General features: G+C 50.9%; 1 protein-coding gene and 1 long non-coding RNA gene across 4 annotated transcripts in view; one reads left to right on the top strand and one right to left on the bottom strand.

Moving 5' to 3' along the window:
• Nucleotides 1–396: 396 nt before the first annotated feature.
• PELP1 (proline, glutamate and leucine rich protein 1) overlaps nucleotides 397–20,730 on the bottom strand; it is a 45,697-nt gene continuing 25,363 nt past the window's right edge. For 2 of the 3 annotated variants that reach the window (XM_059997149.1, XM_059997151.1), the window contains exons 2-17: nucleotides 15,658–15,722; nucleotides 15,171–15,276; nucleotides 10,289–10,438; nucleotides 9,977–10,048; nucleotides 5,697–5,756; nucleotides 5,247–5,397; nucleotides 4,932–5,061; nucleotides 4,698–4,785; nucleotides 4,148–4,236; nucleotides 3,952–4,068; nucleotides 3,684–3,831; nucleotides 3,383–3,542; nucleotides 2,616–2,671; nucleotides 2,265–2,471; nucleotides 680–2,128; nucleotides 397–540 (exon numbers count right to left, since the gene is read on the bottom strand). In XM_059997149.1, coding sequence (XP_059853132.1) covers nucleotides 448–540; nucleotides 680–2,128; nucleotides 2,265–2,471; nucleotides 2,616–2,671; nucleotides 3,383–3,542; nucleotides 3,684–3,831; nucleotides 3,952–4,068; nucleotides 4,148–4,236; nucleotides 4,698–4,785; nucleotides 4,932–5,061; nucleotides 5,247–5,397; nucleotides 5,697–5,756; nucleotides 9,977–10,048; nucleotides 10,289–10,438; nucleotides 15,171–15,276; nucleotides 15,658–15,722 — 3,141 coding nt within the window. In that variant the 3' untranslated portion in view covers nucleotides 397–447. Of the gene's footprint in view, nucleotides 541–679; nucleotides 2,129–2,264; nucleotides 2,472–2,615; nucleotides 2,672–3,382; nucleotides 3,543–3,683; nucleotides 3,832–3,951; nucleotides 4,069–4,147; nucleotides 4,237–4,697; nucleotides 4,786–4,931; nucleotides 5,062–5,246; nucleotides 5,398–5,696; nucleotides 5,757–9,976; nucleotides 10,049–10,288; nucleotides 10,475–15,170; nucleotides 15,277–15,657; nucleotides 15,723–20,730 lie in introns of those variants that run through there. The other variant, XM_059997150.1, reaches the window with a different exon arrangement.
• Nucleotides 8,482–13,969, top strand: LOC132414533 (uncharacterized). Its single transcript, XR_009516968.1, has 3 exons — nucleotides 8,482–9,000; nucleotides 9,201–9,300; nucleotides 13,392–13,969. It is a non-coding gene; the product is annotated as an uncharacterized lncRNA (long non-coding RNA).

Raw genomic sequence — 20,730 nt, 5'->3', positions numbered from 1 at the left:
AAAGTTCCATCACAGTCACTTGGCCTGCTCTTTGAGACCAAGGGGCTGTGTGTATACACAGGTTCACTCACTAGGACACTTAATCCCATAAATTTCCCACATACTCCCACACCTGGATTACTCACAGAAGCAGGGCTACTTCCTTCTTCTCCTTCTCCTTCTCCAGGCAACCCAGCACACACTTAGCATCAGCAAGAGCACCAGGCAAAAATTCAACACTTTTGACACTGACTTGCTGAGCAACAGGACAGGCTGTTACCCCTGTAAGTCAATGGCTCCTCTTCTGGACGGTGGAGCTAACAGGACAGCCATGGACATGTTTGGGAAACACTATGGGTACAGGACAAGCCCAGCTGGGGACACTGTGGTGGCAAAAGGCAGAAGCAGCAGTCGCTATCCAAGGACATAACTTTATTGGAAATGAAGAGTGAGAGGTGTGGGAGAGGGCTAGGAATCAGGCTCTGTGGCAGGTGGTGGCTTCTCATCATCAGGGGGGCAGTCAATGAAGTCAGCCAGCATGGCAGCTGTGTCATCCTGCTCCTTTGAAGGACAAAGACATCAAATCCAAAACAGTCACACACACACACACACACACACACACACACACACACACACACACACTAAGGAGTGGGTCAGGCTGTGCAAGCAGCCAGCACTTCTCCCCGCCCGGCCCGCTCACCTTTTCCTGGAGAGCTGCTGCCTCTGCCTCTGTCTCCATGTCTTCTGCTGCAGATGCCTCTGGTGGGGTTGGTACCTTGTCACCCCCACCCTCAGCCCCCTCTTCCAGCAGGGTTGGGGGCACAGAGGGCTCCTCTTCAACAAGCTCTTGAGGAGGTGGCACTGCAGGGGGGCTCCCCCCTTCCCTCTCCACCTCCCCCTGGGAGGGGAGCACCTCAGGGGCCAGTGTGGGGGCCGTCTCGGCCCCAGGCCCCTCCTCAGCCCCCGGCTCCTCCACTTCCAGCAGCAGCCCGGGTTCCGGTTCTGGCTGCGGCTGCACCTTGGGGGACGCGGCGGGGGGCAGAGCTGGAGGCAGGCTTGGGGGTGCAGGCCCTCCTTCTTCCACCTCCCCGCCCGCCGGGCCGAACTCCACCTCTTCCACCTCTTCCTCCTCGTCCTCGTCCTCTTCTTCCTCCTCTAACTCACCTTCCTCTTCCTCAAACTCCTCCTCAAACTCTTCTTCCTCTTCTTCCTCCTCCTCAAAATACTCCTCCTCTTCCTCCTCCTCCTCCTCCTCCTCAAAATCCTCCTCATCCTCGTCTTCCTCATCGTCGTCCTCCTCCTCCTCACTGCTGTTGATGTTAATAACTGTCAAATCTTCTTCTAGGGCTGGGGGTCCTCCGCCACTGGGAGTCCCTTCAGGGACCAGCTGGGGTGGTGGGAGTGCCACAGGGCCAGGAACAGGAGGGGGAGGCGGCGGAGGGAGAGGCCCCGGGGCCGCAGGCAGCTCTTCTGGCTCCTCCTTGGCTGGCACAGGAGGGGAGGCTGTTGGGGGCCCGACCGGGGCTGCAGGCGGGGGTGTGGTACCCGAGGGGGGTGGGGGTGGCAGGGGTGGCAGCCCCTCAGGCACGATCACCACACTGTCATCAGAGTCGCTTTCCAAGGAAATCTCCACATCGGACGCCTCCTCCTTATCATAGTGGACAAAGGCTGGTCTGGGCACCCGTCCCCCGAAAGTCTCATCTGGGGGTATAGTAGGTGGAGGAGTGCCACTAGGGGCAAGGACAGCATCCTCATTTGAGCCTGCCCGGTGGTTCTCAGGGCCAGGAAGGAGCCGGGGGGATACAGACACCAGGCCTGGGACGGAGAGGCCTAAGTGGTTGGCTGTGGCTGGAGGTCCAGGACGTGCCGGGGGCATGGGGCCCACTGAGGGCATGGGGCCCGCTGGGGGCACAGGGCCTGGGGAAGGCATGGGGCCTGCTGAGGGCATGGGGCCCACCGAGGGCATGGGACCCACAGAGGGCATGGGGCCTGGGGGATGAAAAGCTGGAGCCCTGAACGGAGATGGAGCCTCAGGAGGGGGAACTGGGGCAGGGGTGGGGCAGGCAGGGCCCATGGTCTGCAGGGGAGGAACCCGGGGATGGGTCAGAGCTGCACAGGTCACCAGTGCTTCTGAGCAGAAAGCAGAGACCTGAGGAGGGAAAAAAAGGGTGAGCGCGAGCATCAGGGATCTGGGCCTTCACGAAATCAGGGAGGGAATGCCAACAAGCATCAGAAACGAGAATCCAGGAACCCACGAGGTGGATTTGGCCACACTCTGCAGTTACCTCAAGGCTGTCTTCTCTCTGGCCCAGGGAGAAGGCCTGCAGGGCACAGGCGAGAGGAGGCGGGCAGCGAGGAGAAGGCGCCAGCAGCAGAGCCAGCAGCAGGCGGTAGAGTTCCCGGCGGCAGCGCGAGCTGGTATACGGGGAGCTGCCTAGGACCTCGCCCTGCTGGACGCCCATGACCAGTGGGAGGACCAGATCATGCAGTCTCTGAAAAGGACAGAGAGCACACCTTGAGACGACACCACGACGAGCCAACCCTTCTCCGGGGCCTACTTCCTGGTGTGAATGAGCCCCCGACAGGTACAGAGCTGTGGCTCCTCCCCACCTCCGTGGGGACCAGGCTCCACTCACCCTGTGAGTCTCCTCCTTGATGAGAGGCCCGCACATGAGGACGGTCCGGCTGAGGCCTGGGGAAGGAGACCAGTATGTCAGAGGTGGGCGGCTAACACGATGACGAGCCAGGGCTTCTGAAGCACATGGCCCCAGCTGAGCACCCCACTCTGCCACGGCCCACCTCAGGCAAGTCACGTAACTCCTTTAAGTTTGTTTTCTCAACCATAAAATGGGGATCCTAAACGTATCCCTACTACCTAAGCTGTTGACAACATTATGTAAACGAGACAGATGATGGAGGTACAACATTATAAATGTGCGTTTACGTATTTGGGGAGAGCTGGCACTTCCCTTCACACGGGGGGTGGGGGGCTGGAGGGCAGTGAAATACACGGGACCCAAAAGAAAGTCACTTCTGCGTCCAGATTAGCAACTCAGAAGCAGGAAGCCCCACTGAGCAGCCCGCCTGGGGAGTGTGAGCTCCACAGCCCAGGGATTTCGTCCTCTTCCTGGCCCCGCCCTCTTGTACTAGAACAGCACTTGGCACGTACAGGGGATGCAGGAACAAAGATAGCTGAGACCCTGGAGGGGCGGTGTCAACACCAGCACTCCACCTAACAACAGGACCCAAGATTCCACCTGCAGCCCTGGGGGTGGCATAGCTTCGCCACAGGCTCTTAGCTGGGTCTGCATTTTTCCTACACCCTCCACCTCAACCACTGGTTTGGGGCTATCACCCCAGGCCATCCCAGTGCGCCGAGGTGCAGGGCACAGGCCTCACCCACCTCTCAGCGCAGCTGCACACACGTCACTGTTGGCATTGCTGTCCCCTTTCCGGTGGCTGGGCGGGGCCAGAGCCTCCCCCATATCCAGCTTTAGCTTCTTGGGGGCGCTGGGCTTCCCGGTCTGCAAACCCCCATCAGGGCTCCCCCGGGGACTGCGCAGCTGGCGGGGGAGGGGAACATAAATCACACACACCGGCCAACAGGAAGGCAGGACAGTCAGAAGGCAGTGTCTGGTGGTGAGGCTGGTGAGGACAAGGGGTGCAGGATGGGGTCCCGGGACAGGGGCAGAGGCCTCACTCACTTTGAGGGCATCAGCCGGCGGGGAGATGTCACTGAGCAGGTGGGTGAGCAGGGCCTCACCCGAGGCTCCCCCCTGAAGCACTCCTGCCGAGGCCCCACACACCTGCACCCACAGCTCCAGGACAGTGTACACCTTGGTCCGCATAGTGCTGTGGGAGGAGCAGAGGGCAGCTTGTGAAAGGGAGTCGATGTCCCAGCCACCGGCACCCCCGGTCCACCGGCACCCCCTCACCCACCCTCTCCTCTTTATTCTATTCCTAGATGGTCACCTGTAAGGCCTCTCCTGGCCTGGAGAGAGGCTGTCCCTCCCAATGCTCCAGGCATTGAGAACCTGGGGAAGCAGGCGGCTGATCAGGGCCCCAAAGCGCAAGAGCCGGCCTCTACACCTGGGGGCGAAGACAGAACAGTGACCCCTGCTCCTAGCACATCCCAGCCCCTGCACCGCATCCTCCCGACCCCACTCACGCGAGGATGAGTGCAGAGAGCAGGTCCAAGGCTTCCAGGTGGAGGGAGGGCAGCAGCAGCAACCGCAGGGGACCGTCCCCAAGCAAACTCTGCAGAAAAAATTAGCAGAGTAAGGAGTGGGGGAAGAAAGTGAGGCAAAGAAAGAGAAATGGAGGCAGGATACATGCACGTGACTGAATACACGTGTGCACGCAGGTAAGGAACCCACACCCGAGCCCAACTCCCCCAACAAGATCTAACTGCCATCCTCCTCAGCAGACCCTGCAAGGAGGATGAGGGAGGGACGGCCGAACCTCGCGGCAGTGATGCAGCTGGCCCCCAGCTCACCCTCCCCTGAGGAAGCATCTGCTACAAGTGCTCCCGCAACACGGGAGCGAATCGGCACTGATGTGCGTGTGCCGGGAGCACGGGAATAACGGCATCTGGAGAGGTAAGGAGCTGGCCGGGGCAACCTCAGGCGACATCACTTCGGGAGCCACAGCCCACACTGCTTGCCCGGCTGCCCTGCATCCTGGGCAAGCGCTGTGAACAGGGCACAAACTCCACTTACGATGTTCTTGGCACTGACGCTGAGGGTCCGGCAGATAAGATCCAGGATTTCCTGCACGGGGACGGACACGGGAGCCCCGAACTCGGAGCTAACGAGAATCAGAGCAGGGAGATCCTCAGCGCGGGGGCCCAGGGCGACTCCACACCCACCCTCAACCTCCCTCCTCATGATGAAGACGACACCCATCTTGGCCCCTCCTGCTCCAGGCCCTCGCTCCCTCCGACACTCACACACCTGAGCATGAGCCCCAGGCAGCGGGCCAGCCCGGAAAACCTCTGCCAAAGCCGGAGAAGGACATGGGCATCACCATCTTCTGAGGGGGAGAGCAGCGTCTCCACCCCAGGGCCTTCGTACTGCATAGGAGCTGGACAGAAACACAACCACCTTCACACGCCAGGTCTGTCTTCCATCCCCTCCTCCTCCATTCTGGTGGAGGACCCACCCATATTCTACTCCCTTTTGCCTAGAACTCAAAGGCCCCGCCTCTCCAGACCAGCCCCCTGCTCCCCTCACCACCATGCCACCGACCACAGCAGCCACAGTCCCTACCCGTGTCCGCCCCCGCATACAGGGCCCCAAGCAGGCTGTGCAGAGAGGTCAGCAGGCTGTGCAGCTCCTGCTCCCAGCTGTCCGTGTGCTTCAGGCCCTGGGAGAAGCCAGCCCCTAGAGAGGGCAGCCGGGAGTAACACTCACAGGCCAACTGCAGAAGACAGGTTGGAACCCTGGTCAGATGGGAATCCAGCCCAGCCACGGAATCCCAACCCCACCAATGCCCAGGAAGACGGAGATCAAAGAGAGCTCTGAGGGAAAACGGAAGGGACTACGGGGCAGAAAGACACAGATGGAGACACGGAGGCAGAAGTCACGACTTGTGTTTACTGCGTATGTTCACAGGGAGGGGAGTGAGACCGTGGTCGAAAAGCAGTAACAGACAGAAAAATAGAGAAAAGCAGCTCCAGCTCAGACCCCAGGCTCTCCATCTCCCTCCTTTCCCTTTACCTGCTGGAGCTGAGGGCTCAAGGCATCCACCCGAGACAGGAAAAATGAGGCCAGCTTGCCCTGGATTAGAGGGAAAGAAAGGGAGAGGCTGGTGAGTCAGCTCCAAGGGCCAGAGACATAGACCCCGCCCATTCCCAGCAGCAGAATCGAGGCCCAGGATCTAAGGCCTTTTTCTTTCCTGCAGACAAGGAAGCACCACACTCTAAGGGGCATCATGCCTGGGTGCAGACATGCTCTCATGGTAGAAAGACACCCTGAATGTCACCTCTCGTCCTTAGCCTCCCTGTTTGAGGCCTGTGTCCCACAGACGACTGGGCCCCCTCCTGCCAATCTTTGCAAAATGACAGTCATCTCCCTCAAGCCAAAGACACAGCACTGAAAAGCAGCTACCTCCACGCCCCAACTCCCTGCCAGCTCAGACAAGAAGCAAGGGTCCAAGCTGGGAGGCGCGGCACTAACCAGAGGTGCGAGGGCAGGACAAGGTGGAGAGAGAAGGAAAGGCTGCCCAGCAGGACTGAGGTAGCACATCTCAGAGCAGCGACCTGTCAGTTAGCCAACAACAGTACTCCGCCTGCTATGTGAAGGCGCCGGCACAGGAGTGTTTAACTGGGGCCCCATTTAGCTGGAGGTAGAATCAAAGGGGCCTGTGAACATGGAAGGGAAATTTTTTAAATCATTTTCACTAACCTGTAAATGAAGTATAATTTTTTTTTCTACTGTATATGTAGACAAAAAGCCACAGTAGTATCAGCAGTCCCTCTGACTGTCACCATCAGAAATCACTTATTTTCATTTCACGTTACATATAGTTGTAAAGTTATCTTGAATTACCATTCACGTGCATCACTAATTTGAAACTTAGTTACCAGACCTGCTGCTAGATCCTGTTATTTGACACGTTAGTAAAGCAGCACATCCCACTCTATCACAATTTTTTCAAGTATACATTTCAACAGAATCAGTGTCCCTTGCAACTCCATGTATTTTATGGATTTAAAAACATTCGAAGAGGTCTATGGCACAAAAAGGGTGAGAACACTGAAGTATAACAGGATTTCCACCTTCAGTGGGTGTAAGAGTCGGGAAGACAAATGCATGGAAAACAAAGAGGGAGGGTCAGGAGGGACTGATGCTGAGAGGCAGGACTGAGCTGGGTTGGGGAGAAAAGGGAGGACCCGGATAAGGAGACAGAGGGAGGGACACCATGAGGAGAGCTCCAGGCTCACAAGAGGCCCACGGAGAAGCAGGCCAGCCTTAAATCCCAGGCTAGCGTGTATGGACTTCATCAGGGGATGGCGGCATCACATGCACAAAGGTAAACTTCCAGAAGACAAGGAAGACAAATCAACAGTGGCACCAGGTACGCAGCAGGGGACTTATGGGAGGAAGCAGGCAGGGAGGTCTAGCAGTGTATGGTTCAGAAAGCAGCCCTCCAAGGGCTCCCTGCCATCGCCCTGTGGCAGGAACCACATCTGGTTTCCCACGTTCCACTGCAGGATTCTCACCATGAGACAAGCACTGTTACAGCTGATCCCAGGGTATGAGAAGGCCTAGAACCGTATCCCTCGGGACTTGGAAAGCATTTTCAGGTCCGGTGTGGTAGGGTTCTGCACACTTCAAACCAAAAGCAGCAACCGCCCACAGGTCTCCTGACACCGGCTTCTCCAAGGATGACAGAGAGTCGCCAAAGCCTTATCTACAGTGGCACTCAGCCCTTTTGGCCAACTTACTGCTCACGCTTTCCCTGAGACTGAGTCAAAAAGCTGGGCTGAGGCCACCAAAAGTCTGCTTACGTGACTGCAGTCAAGCAAAGTACAGGGACATGGCTCTGACCACAGGTCTACCCCAAGTGACCTGCAAAGCCAACCAAAGTAACGGCTCACTTGGAACATTTCACTGGAAACGCAAGCACGCCTGCACACACAGTACGTCCTGGGTGTCTCTTAAGAGTGGGGTGAGTCTTCCCACTCATTCCAGGGAACAAATAATCTGTCGAGGAGGAAAGGTAACGCCTCTACAGGACTGACTTCATGGACTCAGAATGCCTGAGAGATCTCATTTGGGAGGGGTCATCCTGAGCTTGGAGACTGCAATTGCCCTGGGAGCTTCTGGGGGATGGAATAGAGAACAGATAGACAGTCCAATTATCAGTTCCTAAGTACTGGTCTGCAAGACATTTCAAGTACAAACTGCCCCCAGGGCCTCCACACAAGACAGAGTCTTATCTGCCATGTAGGCAACAGACAAAGCCAGACTCCTCAACAGAGGGAAGTTCTCCAGATGACACTGTATTCTTAGAGAAATAAGGGCATATGCACCCCGTAACAACATATGAAAGTTTTGTTGTTTGGTTTGGAGAGGGTACTTAAAATGCAGGCCATAACTTCAAAAACTACACGTCTGACAAAAGGCTGTGAGTTGAAGATGAATTCTCCTGACCACCACTCACAAAGAAAATTAAGGGGCACTAGCAGAGGACTCATGGACAGGCTAGTCTGACTACTCAAATCTTGACCCCATAGATAACACTCAATTCTCCCTGCACTTTCCTGGGAGGATGCAGGTAGGTATAGATAACCCCAAACCAAGCTGAATCAAAGCAGGCGTATGCAGTAAAACCTCACGTACTTTGACCAATGAGGGGTCAGAGACAATGATCTAGCCTGTGCAATTTGAGAAGTTAATTTACAGAGCATTCTAGAAGAAAGTTTAGTTTAGTAAACTAAACTTAGTAAACTTTAGTTAAAAAAAAAAAAAACTTTAAAAAAATCCCCAAGTTACTCCAAATGCCTTCTTGACAAAGTCCTGCCCTGCTACCCAAAGATTCTACTACCTGCCCTTAGTGGCAGTCATATGAAAGCAAAGCATCAGCAAGGACGGGACCCACGTTCACTGAGAAATATCACCTGCTCCAGGGCTTTTCAAATACTGCAAGTAACCAGTTACCAAAGTCTCCATAAGTACCACTCCCAGACCACAGCGCACGTGCCCCCAGAGCTCCGCGTCAGGCTCACGATCCTTCCCAAGCCACTAACAACTGATCAGAGCCGGCATCAGTGTGGAAGCCTGTCTGTCAATCCTGTCCACGTTCTTAAAAGTGCCTGGGGAGTTTGGTTTGGTGGAAAAAACATGGGCATGAAGGACAAATAGTTCTCACTCTCACCCTGGTTCTACAACTACCAGATACACAGGCTTGTGTTAGTCAAACCCTTCTGGACCCGTTTCCTCCTGTTTAATTCGGTGACACCAGCTCTACAGAATTACTGCAAACTGAGAAGACACACAGCGGAGTGCCTGGCACATAGTGAGTAGCAGTTCTACTAAGTACCAGTTCCCTTTCCCTTTGACTTCCTTAACTTGGTCATAGAACCATGTGAGCTTACTTTCAAGATAACTTGTATGGCAAACTCCCCCTTAATTGGTAATACTGAGTATAGTATTACCAATTACTGTGATTAACCACGAGTTATACCAAAAAAAATATTAATTTGCCGCTAATTCCAGTTCTCCATAGGTTTGTGCTTCCATCTGAGAAAGGGGGTGCCCAACGGTTTGTCAAGCAATGATGAGTGTATCAAAACAAGAGAGAACATCTAATCGACAGGTGAACACCTGTTTGTTCTTAGGTACTTCTCGGCATTGAATTATTCTGCAAACAATCAATGTACCAATTCCAAAGGCCCTTTAACTGTTACTGCTTTGGGAGAATTTGATAACCATTCATATTTGTTATTTTATCTCCTTGAAAATAAAACGAATTCTTCCACTGACCTCCTTCCTCCCTCACCTGATCCACGTCCACCCTGCCTGTTTGCCCTAATAAGGCTCTGCTGTGCAGCCACCTTTGTACAGCCATGACAGTTCGGGGGACAGGGTGAGAGGTTAGTCAGGAAAATAAGGAGAGAGAAGCGCTGGGGAAGCTGATATAGGGAAGTAATAAGTCAGGAAGGCTTCCCAGAGGAAATCATAAGAGCTTTAGGAACAAAGTAAAACAAGATGGTAGAAAAACGGGCAGGGCATTCTAGAGGTACGGAGAAAGCAGGGCAGAGAGAGGGAAGAGTCCAGGGGTAAGAGCCTCAGCTTTGGCATCAGTTCTTAGGCAAGTTACTTAATTTCGATTTCTTTATCTGTGAGGATTAAATGAGAATGCATTTAAAGCTACGAGGTGGCACAATTAGAGCTGTGGAGACAGGAGCTTAGAAATCTCAGCACCGGAATCTGAGGTAAGACGGCTATCAAGGTGTATGTTTGTGGGAAGAGGAGTTCCCATGAACACTTACTTTGAGAGACCCACACGCCCGAGGAAAATAGGTCATACAAGCCTTCATTCCTTCCAGTGCTGAGAGCTCACTCTGTGGGGAAACAGAAAGTAAGGAAGAGGCCGAGGGCCCATCGCCCCAGACCCTATCTCCACCCCACCACACGCCCCTCAGGGTCTCTTCTCCTTATACTTTTTCTTGGCCCGGACCCCTTCTCACTTCTTCAGTCCTATTCCCCAATCACTTCCCATCACATTCTTTAACCCAATGGGTATCAGTGAGGGCAAGCAATGCAATGGGCCCAGGGGAGGGGGACCCGGGCAGGCGTCTCACCTCCGGTCTGAGGCCCAGCAGGGAGGTGAGAAGGCCAGGAAGGTGGTTCATGGAGATGTCCCGGAAGAGTGTGGGGAGCTGGGCCGCGTAGCGGAGCAGGTCCCCCAGCACAGCCACGGCCAGCTCCATCGTGGGGGGCGGGTCCTGGGACTAAAGAGCAACAACACCCCATGCTCCCAACCTCACCTTCACGGTCACCGAAAGGAGGAATGAGAGGTATGAAAACATGGGGCTTTCAACAAACACCACAGTTAACGTCAACATTACCATCAAATCTACTAGGGACAGGGGCTTCCCTGGTGGCGTAGTGGTTAAGAATCCGCCTGCCAATGCAGGGGACGTGGGTTCAAGCCCTGGCCCGGGAAGATCCCACATGCCACGGAGCAACTAAGCCTGTGCGCCACAACTACTAGGCCTGCGCTCCAGAGCCCGCGCACCACAACTACTGAAGCCCATGCGCCTAGAGCCCATGCTCCGCAGCAAGAGAAGCCACCGCAGTGAGAAGCCCGCGCACTGAGACGAAGAGCAGCCCCTGCTCGCCGCAACTAGAGAAAGCCAGTGCACAGCAACAAAGATCCAATGCAGCCAAAGATAAATAGATTAAAAAAAAAAAAATCCACTAGGGACAGAGCGTATTAGAGATATGGAGCATCCGAAGTAACACATTCATCTACAGACAGGATGTGTGTTCACACTTTAGTACTATGCGCGTCTGGGGGTCCGAGGAATTTGGGGGAAAAAAAGGTAACAAAGCCATACTTTAAAGATCTGCCTGACTAGACCATCTCAAGAGTTTCTCGCTGCTCCCATACTACATTTCCCTGCTAGGAATGGAGAGGAGCACTTCTCAGACCACAAGAAAAGTCTCAGCCAAAACAAAACCGCCCCATCTCTCCAAGCTTGCTTCTGGCTGTCTCAGACCTACTGTGGAATTCACGGAGGAAAAACGGCTTAAATTTATAAAGAAGGACTTCTCTAGAAAATTAACATGTATCTAAGGGAAAAGCCTTCAGCACATTACCCCCTGCTAGACCAGACGCCACGTGTCAATGAAACAAACAAGAATGCTTGTTAGGAAGTCCGACGCAGTGGGCCTACCAACCACAAGCAGGCCTCAACACTGTCCAGCAATCCTCCTGCACCTCTCGCTCGTTAACTCCCTCTGCTACTCAGCCCCTCTCCCACCACCGTCACCTCCGTATAACCTAACCTGCAACTTCAGAGAAAGCTGAAGCCCAAAGATGGGCACTCCCTCAGCTTCCCACCACCAAACTGAAAACTCCATCTCCATCCTCATCCCTGCTCTCCTTCCTCCTGTCCCACTAGAGGAGATGCTCCTCCCATCCGAGGACAATCCCTCCTCGGTGCTTTAGATAGTCCCCCCTCCCTTCTTCTCAGAACCTAACCCTGTTAACTGGCCCCCTCTCTGCAATCCCTTTCAAAAGGATTCTTCCTACTGACATTTGTGCATGCTCCAGTCTCCCCCATCCTAGAAGTCCTCCTCCTGAGTCCATACTCCACTTGCCCAATCTCAGCTGTTGCCCAGTTTCTCCCTCTTACCAGCAGAGCCAGACGTCTTGACAGGACTACCTACCTTCTCCACTTCCACTCCTTCTCCCACTCACTGCTCATCCCAGGGCAACCTGGCTTCCGTGTCCACTGCTCCACCAAAAACACTTTCACTGTCTCATTACCCTTGAGTTGCTAAATCTGATAAAAAATTTTCAGTCCTTGTCTTATTCCAGCTCAGAAGGGCATAAAGAGAAATGACTCCTCCGTCTTCCCTGAAGTATTTGGATTCCATTCAACCCACCATCCTGGTTATCTCCTTTCTGCTGCTCTGTCTTGTCTGCTTTTTTTTTTTTTTGCGGTTCACGGGCCTCTCACTGCTGTGGCCTCTCCCGTTGCGGAGCATAGGCTCTGGACGCGCAGGCTCAGCGGCCATGGCTCACGGGCCCAGCCGCTCTGCGGCATGTGGGATCTTCCCGGACCAGGGCACGAACCCATGTCCCCTGCATCGGCAGGTGGACTCTCAACCACTGCGCCACCAGGGAAGCCCTGTCTTGTCTGCTTTGTAAGCTCATCCTCCTCTACCTGACCACTGACTGTGGAGCGCCTCAAGATCCAGTCTGTATAAGTATTCAACTTGATCATCTGAGCCTCATCCTCAGCTGCAGCTGCCATCTAAATGCTGAGGACTCTTCCTCTTTGTAAAACATATTGACTGAAGCCCCCACCACTGAACCCTCAGGGTTACCCTCTGAGATATCTGGTCACTTCCACGCACACTAGGTCAAGGGTATGCTTCCTGGGGGCCTCTACTGAATGCCCAAGACCATACTCATGTTATTTTCACCACTCCCCTTGGAACCTGGCTGTCTTCCAATATTCTGATACCTGGGAGTCATCCTGGACACATCCTTTCCCTGACACTATTCCATCATTAGGACCTGTTGTCTATTTTGCCTCTAAATCTCTCTTGAAATCCCTCTTTGCCTCCAAATCTCTCACCTACTTCTCATCATGTCTCCAGCTGCCGCCCTAGTCCAGGCTACCGTGAATGCTCTCCTAGGTTACCCTTAGTACCTTCCTCGTGGTCCTTCTGCTGCCATTCTGGCTCCTTTCTAATCCTGTCTCACCACAGCAGCCAGAGTGGTATTTCCAAATGAAAGTTTGATCACGTCACCACTACCACCACCTCCTTCCCCCTACTCAAAACCTTCCATGAATTCCCACTGTTCTGAGAATAAAAACCAAACTCCCTAATATGCCTACAACGCCACACACAGCCTGGTCCCCATGCACATACCTCCCCGGTCGCATCTCATTAACCTCAGCCACACCAGCCTGCTTATAATTCTTTACAAATGAGTCAAACTCCTTTTCTCTCAGGACTTTTGCAGGCTTAGAACACTTAGAAAACTCTCAGCCCAGTTCACTCCTACTCATCAGAACAGCCCTCCCTGAACCACTGACCCTGATCACCACCCCAGTCTGGGTCAGGTTCTCTCGTTACATGCTCTCAGAGAACTACATTCTTTACCTCCAGGGCACCTACTGAAGTTTATCTTTTCACACTCATTGTATAATTATTCTCTTTCAGGACTTCCTTGGTTAAGACTCTGCACTCCCAATGCAGGGGGCCCGGGTCCAATCCCTGGTCGAGGAACTAGATCCCACGGGCACGCCGCAACAAAGAGTTCACATGCCGTGACTAAGGAGCCCACGTGCCACAACTAAGGAGCTGGCAAGCTGCAACTAAGACCAGGCGCAACCAAATAAATAAATAAATAAAGCAAATGAATAGATTTTTAAAATAAAATAAAAAGCACTTAAAAAATAAATATTATTCTCTTCCACTAGAACACAGATCAGCAAACCATGGTCTGTTGGTGCCTGTTTTTGCACAGCCCACAAGCTAAGAATGGTTTTTAAATTTTTAAAGGGTTGGAAAACAAACCAACAAAGAAACACTACGCAATAGAAACCATGGGAATTCCCTTGTGGTCCAGTGGTTAGGACTCCACACTTCCACTGCAGGGGGCACGAGTTTGATCCCTGGTTGGGGGACTAAGATCCCATGTGTGTGAGGCACAGCCAATAAAAAACAGAAACCATATGGGGTTCGTAAAACCTAAGACATTTTACTATCTATAGACACCTAGAAAGTTTCCCAACCCCTGCAAGAGACTCTAAACACCTGAAAGCAGGGTCCAAGTACATCTCTCCACCAGAGCTTAGCACACAACCTGCCATGTGTGCCCAGAACATGCTTGTGGAAGAACTAAGTGGGGATGTCATCAAAGGATGTAAAAGCAGAAAAAAATTTAAATGTTAAGAGGAAGAGAGGAGTAGGGAAAAAAAACACCTGGGGAATTCCCTGGCAGTCCAGTGGTTAGTATCCTGCGCTTTCACTGCTGAAGGCACGAGTTCAATCCCCGGTTGGGGAACTAAGATCCCACAAGCCACACAGCGTGGCCAAAAAAAAAAATTAAAAAAAAATTTGGGGAGACTTCCCTGGTGACGCAGAGTGGTTAAGAATCCGCCTGCCAATGCAGGGGACACGGGTTCAAACCCTGGCCTGGAAAGATCCCACATGTCATGGAGCGACTAGGCCCGTGCACCACAACTACTGAGCCTGAGAGCCACAACTACTGAGCCCACGTGCTGCAACTACTGATGCCCATGCCCCTGGGGCCCATGCTCCGCAACAAGAGAAGCCACCACAGTGAGAGGCACGTGCACCGCAACTAAGAGTAGCCCCCACTCGCCTCAACTAGAGAAAAGCCCACACACAGCAACGAAGACTCAATGCAGCCAAAAAAAAAAAAAAATTAGTAAACTATTTTAAAAAATCAAACATCTAGGAAAAGCAGCTTTAGAGATGTCACTCATTAGAAAAGCTAATAATGATGTGAAACAGCGGTTACAGAGTATGAAAGGTCAGATGAATTAAAATAACCCAGTGGATAAAAATATCAAAACGTGGGCTTCCCTGGTGGCACAGTGGTTGAGAGTCCACCTGCCGATGCAAGGAACACAGGTTCGTGCCCCGGTTCAGGAAGATCCCACATGCTGTGGAGCGGCTAGGCCCGTGAGCCATGGCCGCTGAGCCTGCGCGTCTGGAGCCTGTGCTCCGCAACAGGAGAGGCCATAACAGTGAGAGGCCCGCGTACCGCAAAAAAAAAAAAAAAAAAATCAAAACGTTTAAAAGGATGTTTCTATTTGAAGCTCATCCTCCCTGCTAGAAAAAAACTGCTTCTAATTATTCTGTCCTCAGAACTAAATGTCTAAGCCACAAATATGTACCACATCCAGAATGGAGAATACAGCATGGCTGAGGGAGGGAGGGAGGGAGGCAGGGCGGCGGCTGAATCCTTACCTGCAAGACCTGCTGAATGCTCCGAAGCCAGGACACACAGTGCTGCTGGAACATCTCTGTGGGGCTCTCCCCCACTAGCAGGGACAGCAGACACAGGCCCTCAAACCTTGTAAGAAAGGTGAGTGACAAGTGGGTGGTGGCTAGACTGCAGAGAAAGCAATTCATCGCCCTTTAACGCTCACTGGCTAGAGAAACACATCACCTCCAGATCCACGGCAGCTTCTAACTCCTGAAATACTTGGAGGACTTGGAGTGAGGTGTGGGCAACAAGGAAAGAAGGGAACAGAAGGTGGGGCACAGAAACCTGGAAGCTGGAATAGGTGGGGTTCAAAGCCAAGTGAACTCATGAAAAGAATCAAACTCTCCACCTTCTTGGGGAATGGAGAAATCTCAGGAATCCGTGGGGTGGTGACAGTGGATGGACAGATATACAGCCCTCTTCCTAAAGAAACATCCCCCTGGAGAAAAAACAGGGTTAAAGACTTACCGAGTTTTGATAGAACCAAGACGTGCATTACTGAGACCCACCAACGCGCCAACAGCTGAAAGGTTCTGGAGGAAAGAAGACAAGGAAATGAGTTGGGAATAGGATGCTAAAGACACAGGATTTCTCCAAGCGCTTCCCTGCCCCACTGTTTCCGAAGCCTTTTCTGAAGTAACACCTCCTTTGAGACCAAAAGGCCATTCCTCTAGAGGCCGACAACCTTTTCCCTATTTTCAGTAGGTGACACACACAGCAGCCTGTCCTGTCCCGTGGGCTTTCCTCAAGTTACATCCCACCTGTCCCCTCCCCAACTTCCCACCCAACGAACTAGTGTTACCCAGAAGGCTAGACAGCCCGACTCATCCCAGCTACCAGACTTCAAAGACAGGCTCCTTCCGTTTCCCTAGACAGCACCTAGCGCAGAGGGACATCCCTAAATGCTTGCTGACTGGACACTAAACTCATCTGACCCCTTCTTCCTTCACCCCAAATCCCCCTCCTCCTGTTCCTGGCTCCCTTCGAGCTGCTAATGCCAACATAAACCAAGTCAACCAGAGCTTCCTTCCTGCACATTCTGGCAGCCCTGAAAGAGGTCTCCTCCTCAGCCCTCCCACGAGTAAACTCTCCACGCTTAAATGGCCAGAGTCCTCTGGTGGCCCCTGTATCCCCCTAACTGTACTCATCATTCATTCTTTCAACAAACACATCTTATGCCTGAATCAGATGAAGGAATACAGAGCTGAATAAAATAAATAAGGTCCCTGTCCTCATGAAGGGAAATGTTGATTCACTTAATAAACATGTATTTACCTACTTTATGTGAGACATTGTTTGAGGTGCTAGGGAGCTTATATTCTAGTTAGAGAAGACAGAAAATAAACAAATGACCAAATAAGAAATAGCATGTTGGAGGGTGCTAGGTGCTAAGGGGAAAAATAAACTGAGGAAGGAAAGGAGAGGCTGGAGTAGGGAAGGGAGACAGCACTCTATGTGGAGTGGACACAGGGCCCTCTAAGAAGCTAGTTGAGCAAAGTGAGAGCAAGGCGTACTGATACGCTCACACGCACTGTGAATATAAAATGGTGCAGCCACTTGGGAAAACAGCCCAGCAGTTCCTCAAAAGGTTAGAGTTAACCATATGACCTAGCAACACCACTCCTAAGTATATGCCCAAGAAAAATGAAAACACACGTTCTCGTAAGAAATCGTATACGAACATTCATAGCAGCATTACTCATAACAGCCAGAAACTGGAAACAACCCAGATGTCCATCAACCATGAATGGATAAACAAAACGTAGCATATCTATACAATGGAGTATTACTTGGCCATAAAAAGGAATGAAGTTCTGAGACATGGATGAACCTTAAAAACATTATGCTAAGGGAAGGAAGACAGACCCCAAAAGCCACGTATTGTATGATTCACTTCTATGAAATCGTCAGAGCAGGCAAACCTATGGAGACAAAAAGTAGCTTAGTGGTTGCCTCAGGCTGAAGAGCAGAGAGAGGTTGGGGGGAAATGGGGAGTGACTACCAGTGGGTATAGGGTTTCCTTTGGGAGTGATGAAAATGCTCTAAAATTGATCATGGTGATGGTTGCACAACTCTGCAAATACTAAAAACCATGGAATTGTACACTTTAAATGGGTGAATTTATGTGAATTACATCTCAATAAAACTGTTTAAAAAAAAAAAGGCATGCTGGTAACTTTTTGTTGTTCCAGGCAAAGCAGAGAACAAGAGCAAAGGTTGTGAGATGACAGCACACTAGGCGTATCTGAGGAGCAGCAAGGAGGTGACCTGTCACTAGAGGAGACTGAGCGGGAGAGACGAGGCCCCGGGAGCAGGGTGGGACCTTTTGGAGTCATATAGGCAACCGTTGACTTTCACTCTGAATAAGATAAAAGCCATGGGGTAGAGAAGAATTAGGCAGAGAAGGGATATTACTTGACATAATATATTTTTTAAAACACATCCACAACACCTGAGTTGCCTTGTCCAGAAGGCAGAAGCAGACGCAAGTAGGAGGCTATTTTAAGGATCCAGGAGAGAGACGAGGCAGTGTAAAGAGCGTGGTAAGAGTGGGGATTCAAGCCTCAAGCTGTGGTTATACTCTGAAGTTAGAGCCCACAGGATTTGATAACACACTGGATATGGGTGGGAGATAAAGAAAAGAGGCAAAGCTAATTCCAAAGTTTTTTGCCTGAGCAACTAGAAAGATGGAGTTGTCACTTACTAGGCAGCAGAATACCGCAGGAGGAGCAGGTTTGGGGTTCAGTTTCAAGTGTTAAGTCTGGGATGTCTATTTAATGCCAAATAGGCACTGGGTAGCTAAGTCCGGAGTTAGGAGAAATCCTGGTTAGAGTATGGATTTGGGAAGTTGTCAGTCATCAGACTGGATCAGCTCACTGTGGGAGTGAGTGTAAATAGAGGAAGAAAGCAGTACAAGGACTGGGTTCTTGGGCACTCAAACACTGAGAGGTTAGAGAGGAGGAGCCAGTAAAGAAGGCTGCGAAGGAGTGACCAGTATGGTAAGAGAGGAATCAAGAGAGAGTGGTATCCCAGAAGCCAAGTGAAGAAAATTTTGCAAGAAAGGAGTCATCAACTGTAACAAATACTACAGACAAGTCAAGTAATAGGAGGACCAAAATTTGACCTTTGAACTTGATATCTTCAGTGGTCATTGCTGATCCTCAAGACTTACCAAGTCACCTGGTAAAGCAGTATTTTGGTGAAGTAGTTAGGCTAAAAGCCTAAATGGGATGAGTTCTAAGGGACAACCATCAGGGTAATGATTCGTTCAGGGAAGAATCTTTAATGGACACTAAAAAAAACAGGTGAAAGGGTAACAAGACACAAAATTACATAATCTCCCCACAGGAAAAAACCAAAACTTTATAATGAAGAAACCTGGCAGACATCACTTTAACCCATGATCAAAGTTAACATCACCAGTAATGGGACAAAGAGACATTACGTGCCCCCTGATACAATGCGACAAGAATGTCACACATCATTTCTGCAGTGTTCCTGCCAAACTGCACAACCTGAACCTAATCATCAGAAAACAGCAGACAAACCAAGCTAAGGGACATCCTATAAAATAACTATCCTGCACTCTTCAAAAATGTCAAGATCGTAAGAAATTTTTCTTTTGCCATCAAGGACACTTTTAGCACAACTGACAAAATTGGAGTAAGATCTATAGATTAAATCACTTATGGTACTGATACTGATTTTGAGTTTGATGATGGAATGCAGTTATGTAAGAGAATCGTTTTTAAGGAAATGCACGCTGAAGAATTTACAGGCAAAAGGGCATCATGTCTGCAACTTCCTCCTTCATGGACCCAGAAAAAATATGCACAGAGAATGATCAAACAAATATGCATTTAAAATGCTGACATTCAGGGCATCTGGGTGAAGGGTATATTCTTTCAAATTTTCTATAAATTGTAAATCATTTCAAAGTAATATTATTTTTTTAAAAAGAAGAATGGGAGAAAGTACAAGTGCAAACAACTCTTTGAGGAGTTTTGTCATAAAGAGAAGCACAGAAATGGGGCAGGAGCTGGAAGGGGGACTTTTTTTAAAGTGGTTTTGAGCTATATGCTGATGAAAATGACCTAAGCGGGAAAAGCTGATGATGAACAAGTGGAGAAGCAATGGACTTGTGTACATGCAGAGGGGACAGATGTCATGTACAAGCAGAGGGCTGGCCTTAGTAGGGGCATGGACCAGCTCACCCCTAGTAATGGGAGGGAAGGCAGAGCATACGAGCACAGACACAGGTAAGCTGGCAGATGTGGTGACGGCAGCCTCTGGGAATTCCCATCCCCCAGTTTCTATTTTCTCACTGAAATGGGAAGTGACTTCATCAGTTAAGAGTGAGGATGGAGAGAAGTAATCAGAGGTTGTCTAGGAAAGTGGAAATGTAACAGGATTGCTAGGCAACACTAAGAGTCCACTTGAGAAGATGATAGCCATGAATTTAAAGTGAGACCAGCCAGCCAGGATACATGTATCTCCAGCCATACTGAGCTGTAACAGGTACAGGCACCAAATAAAAGGACTTGGATTTAACACAGACGGGGTGCTGCCGGGCAAGTACAATGAAGGCAGAAGGGTGAGGAAGTGATTATAATGGAATTTAAACAAGGTAAGAAGAGAAGAGAGAACATGACAGATAATAAATAAGTTAATTTATTTCAAATAGTGATAAACGCTAGGAAAGAACCAAAACAGAATAATCTGACAGAAAATGACTGAAATGGGAAGGACCACTGTATTTTAAAACAGCGTGCTCAGGAAAGGCTCCTCTGAAATGGCGGCATGGAAGCTGGGATCTAAACAAGCAGCTCACCGCCCCAGGAGTTTCCCAACAAGGAGTGAAGGAACTGATGAGCAGTGGCCTCAGCTGCTGCAGAAATGAGATCAGCCTGGGTGGCTGGAGCACAATGAAGACAGGCCAGGAGTCGTGTGAGGGGAGGTCAAGAGGCCAGCATAGGCCGCACTATGTAAGGCCTGGTGCAATAAGTTAGTGTACAGTTTTAAGCAGGACAATGCTCTAATCTTACTGATATTTTTTTTTTTTTTTTTTTTTTAATCTTACTGATATTTTTAAGAAGATCACTGGGTACTGGTTAGAGAATGGGACAGTACAAAGCCCTAGGGACACAAGGCAGAACAAGACACTCTGTCCTTCAAAGTATGTGCAATTATAAGGGAAATGAGATACAGGATTTGTTTTAAAATGCTCTGGGGTGGGAGGGACTTCCCTGGGTCGAGTGGTTAAGAATCCACCTTCCAATGCAGGGGACGCAGATTCGATCCCTGGTAGGGGAACTAAGATCCCACACGCCACGGGGCAACTAAGCCCACATGCCACAACTACAGAGCCCATGCGCTCTGGAACCCGCGTGCCACAAACAGAGAGCCCACGTGCCGCAACTACTGAGCCCACATGCCACAACTAGAGAGAAGCCTGCGTACCACAACGAAAGATCCCCTGCGCCGCAACTATGACCCGATGCAGCCATAAATAAATAAATAAAAATAAAGTGCTCCGGGGGC

The sequence above is a fragment of the Delphinus delphis genome, chromosome 19 (assembly GCF_949987515.2).
Source record: "Delphinus delphis chromosome 19, mDelDel1.2, whole genome shotgun sequence".
Taxonomy (NCBI): Eukaryota; Metazoa; Chordata; class Mammalia; order Artiodactyla; family Delphinidae; genus Delphinus; species Delphinus delphis.
The sequence above is the reverse complement of the archived record's forward strand: the minus strand, read 5'-3'. Positions and strand labels throughout refer to the sequence as shown.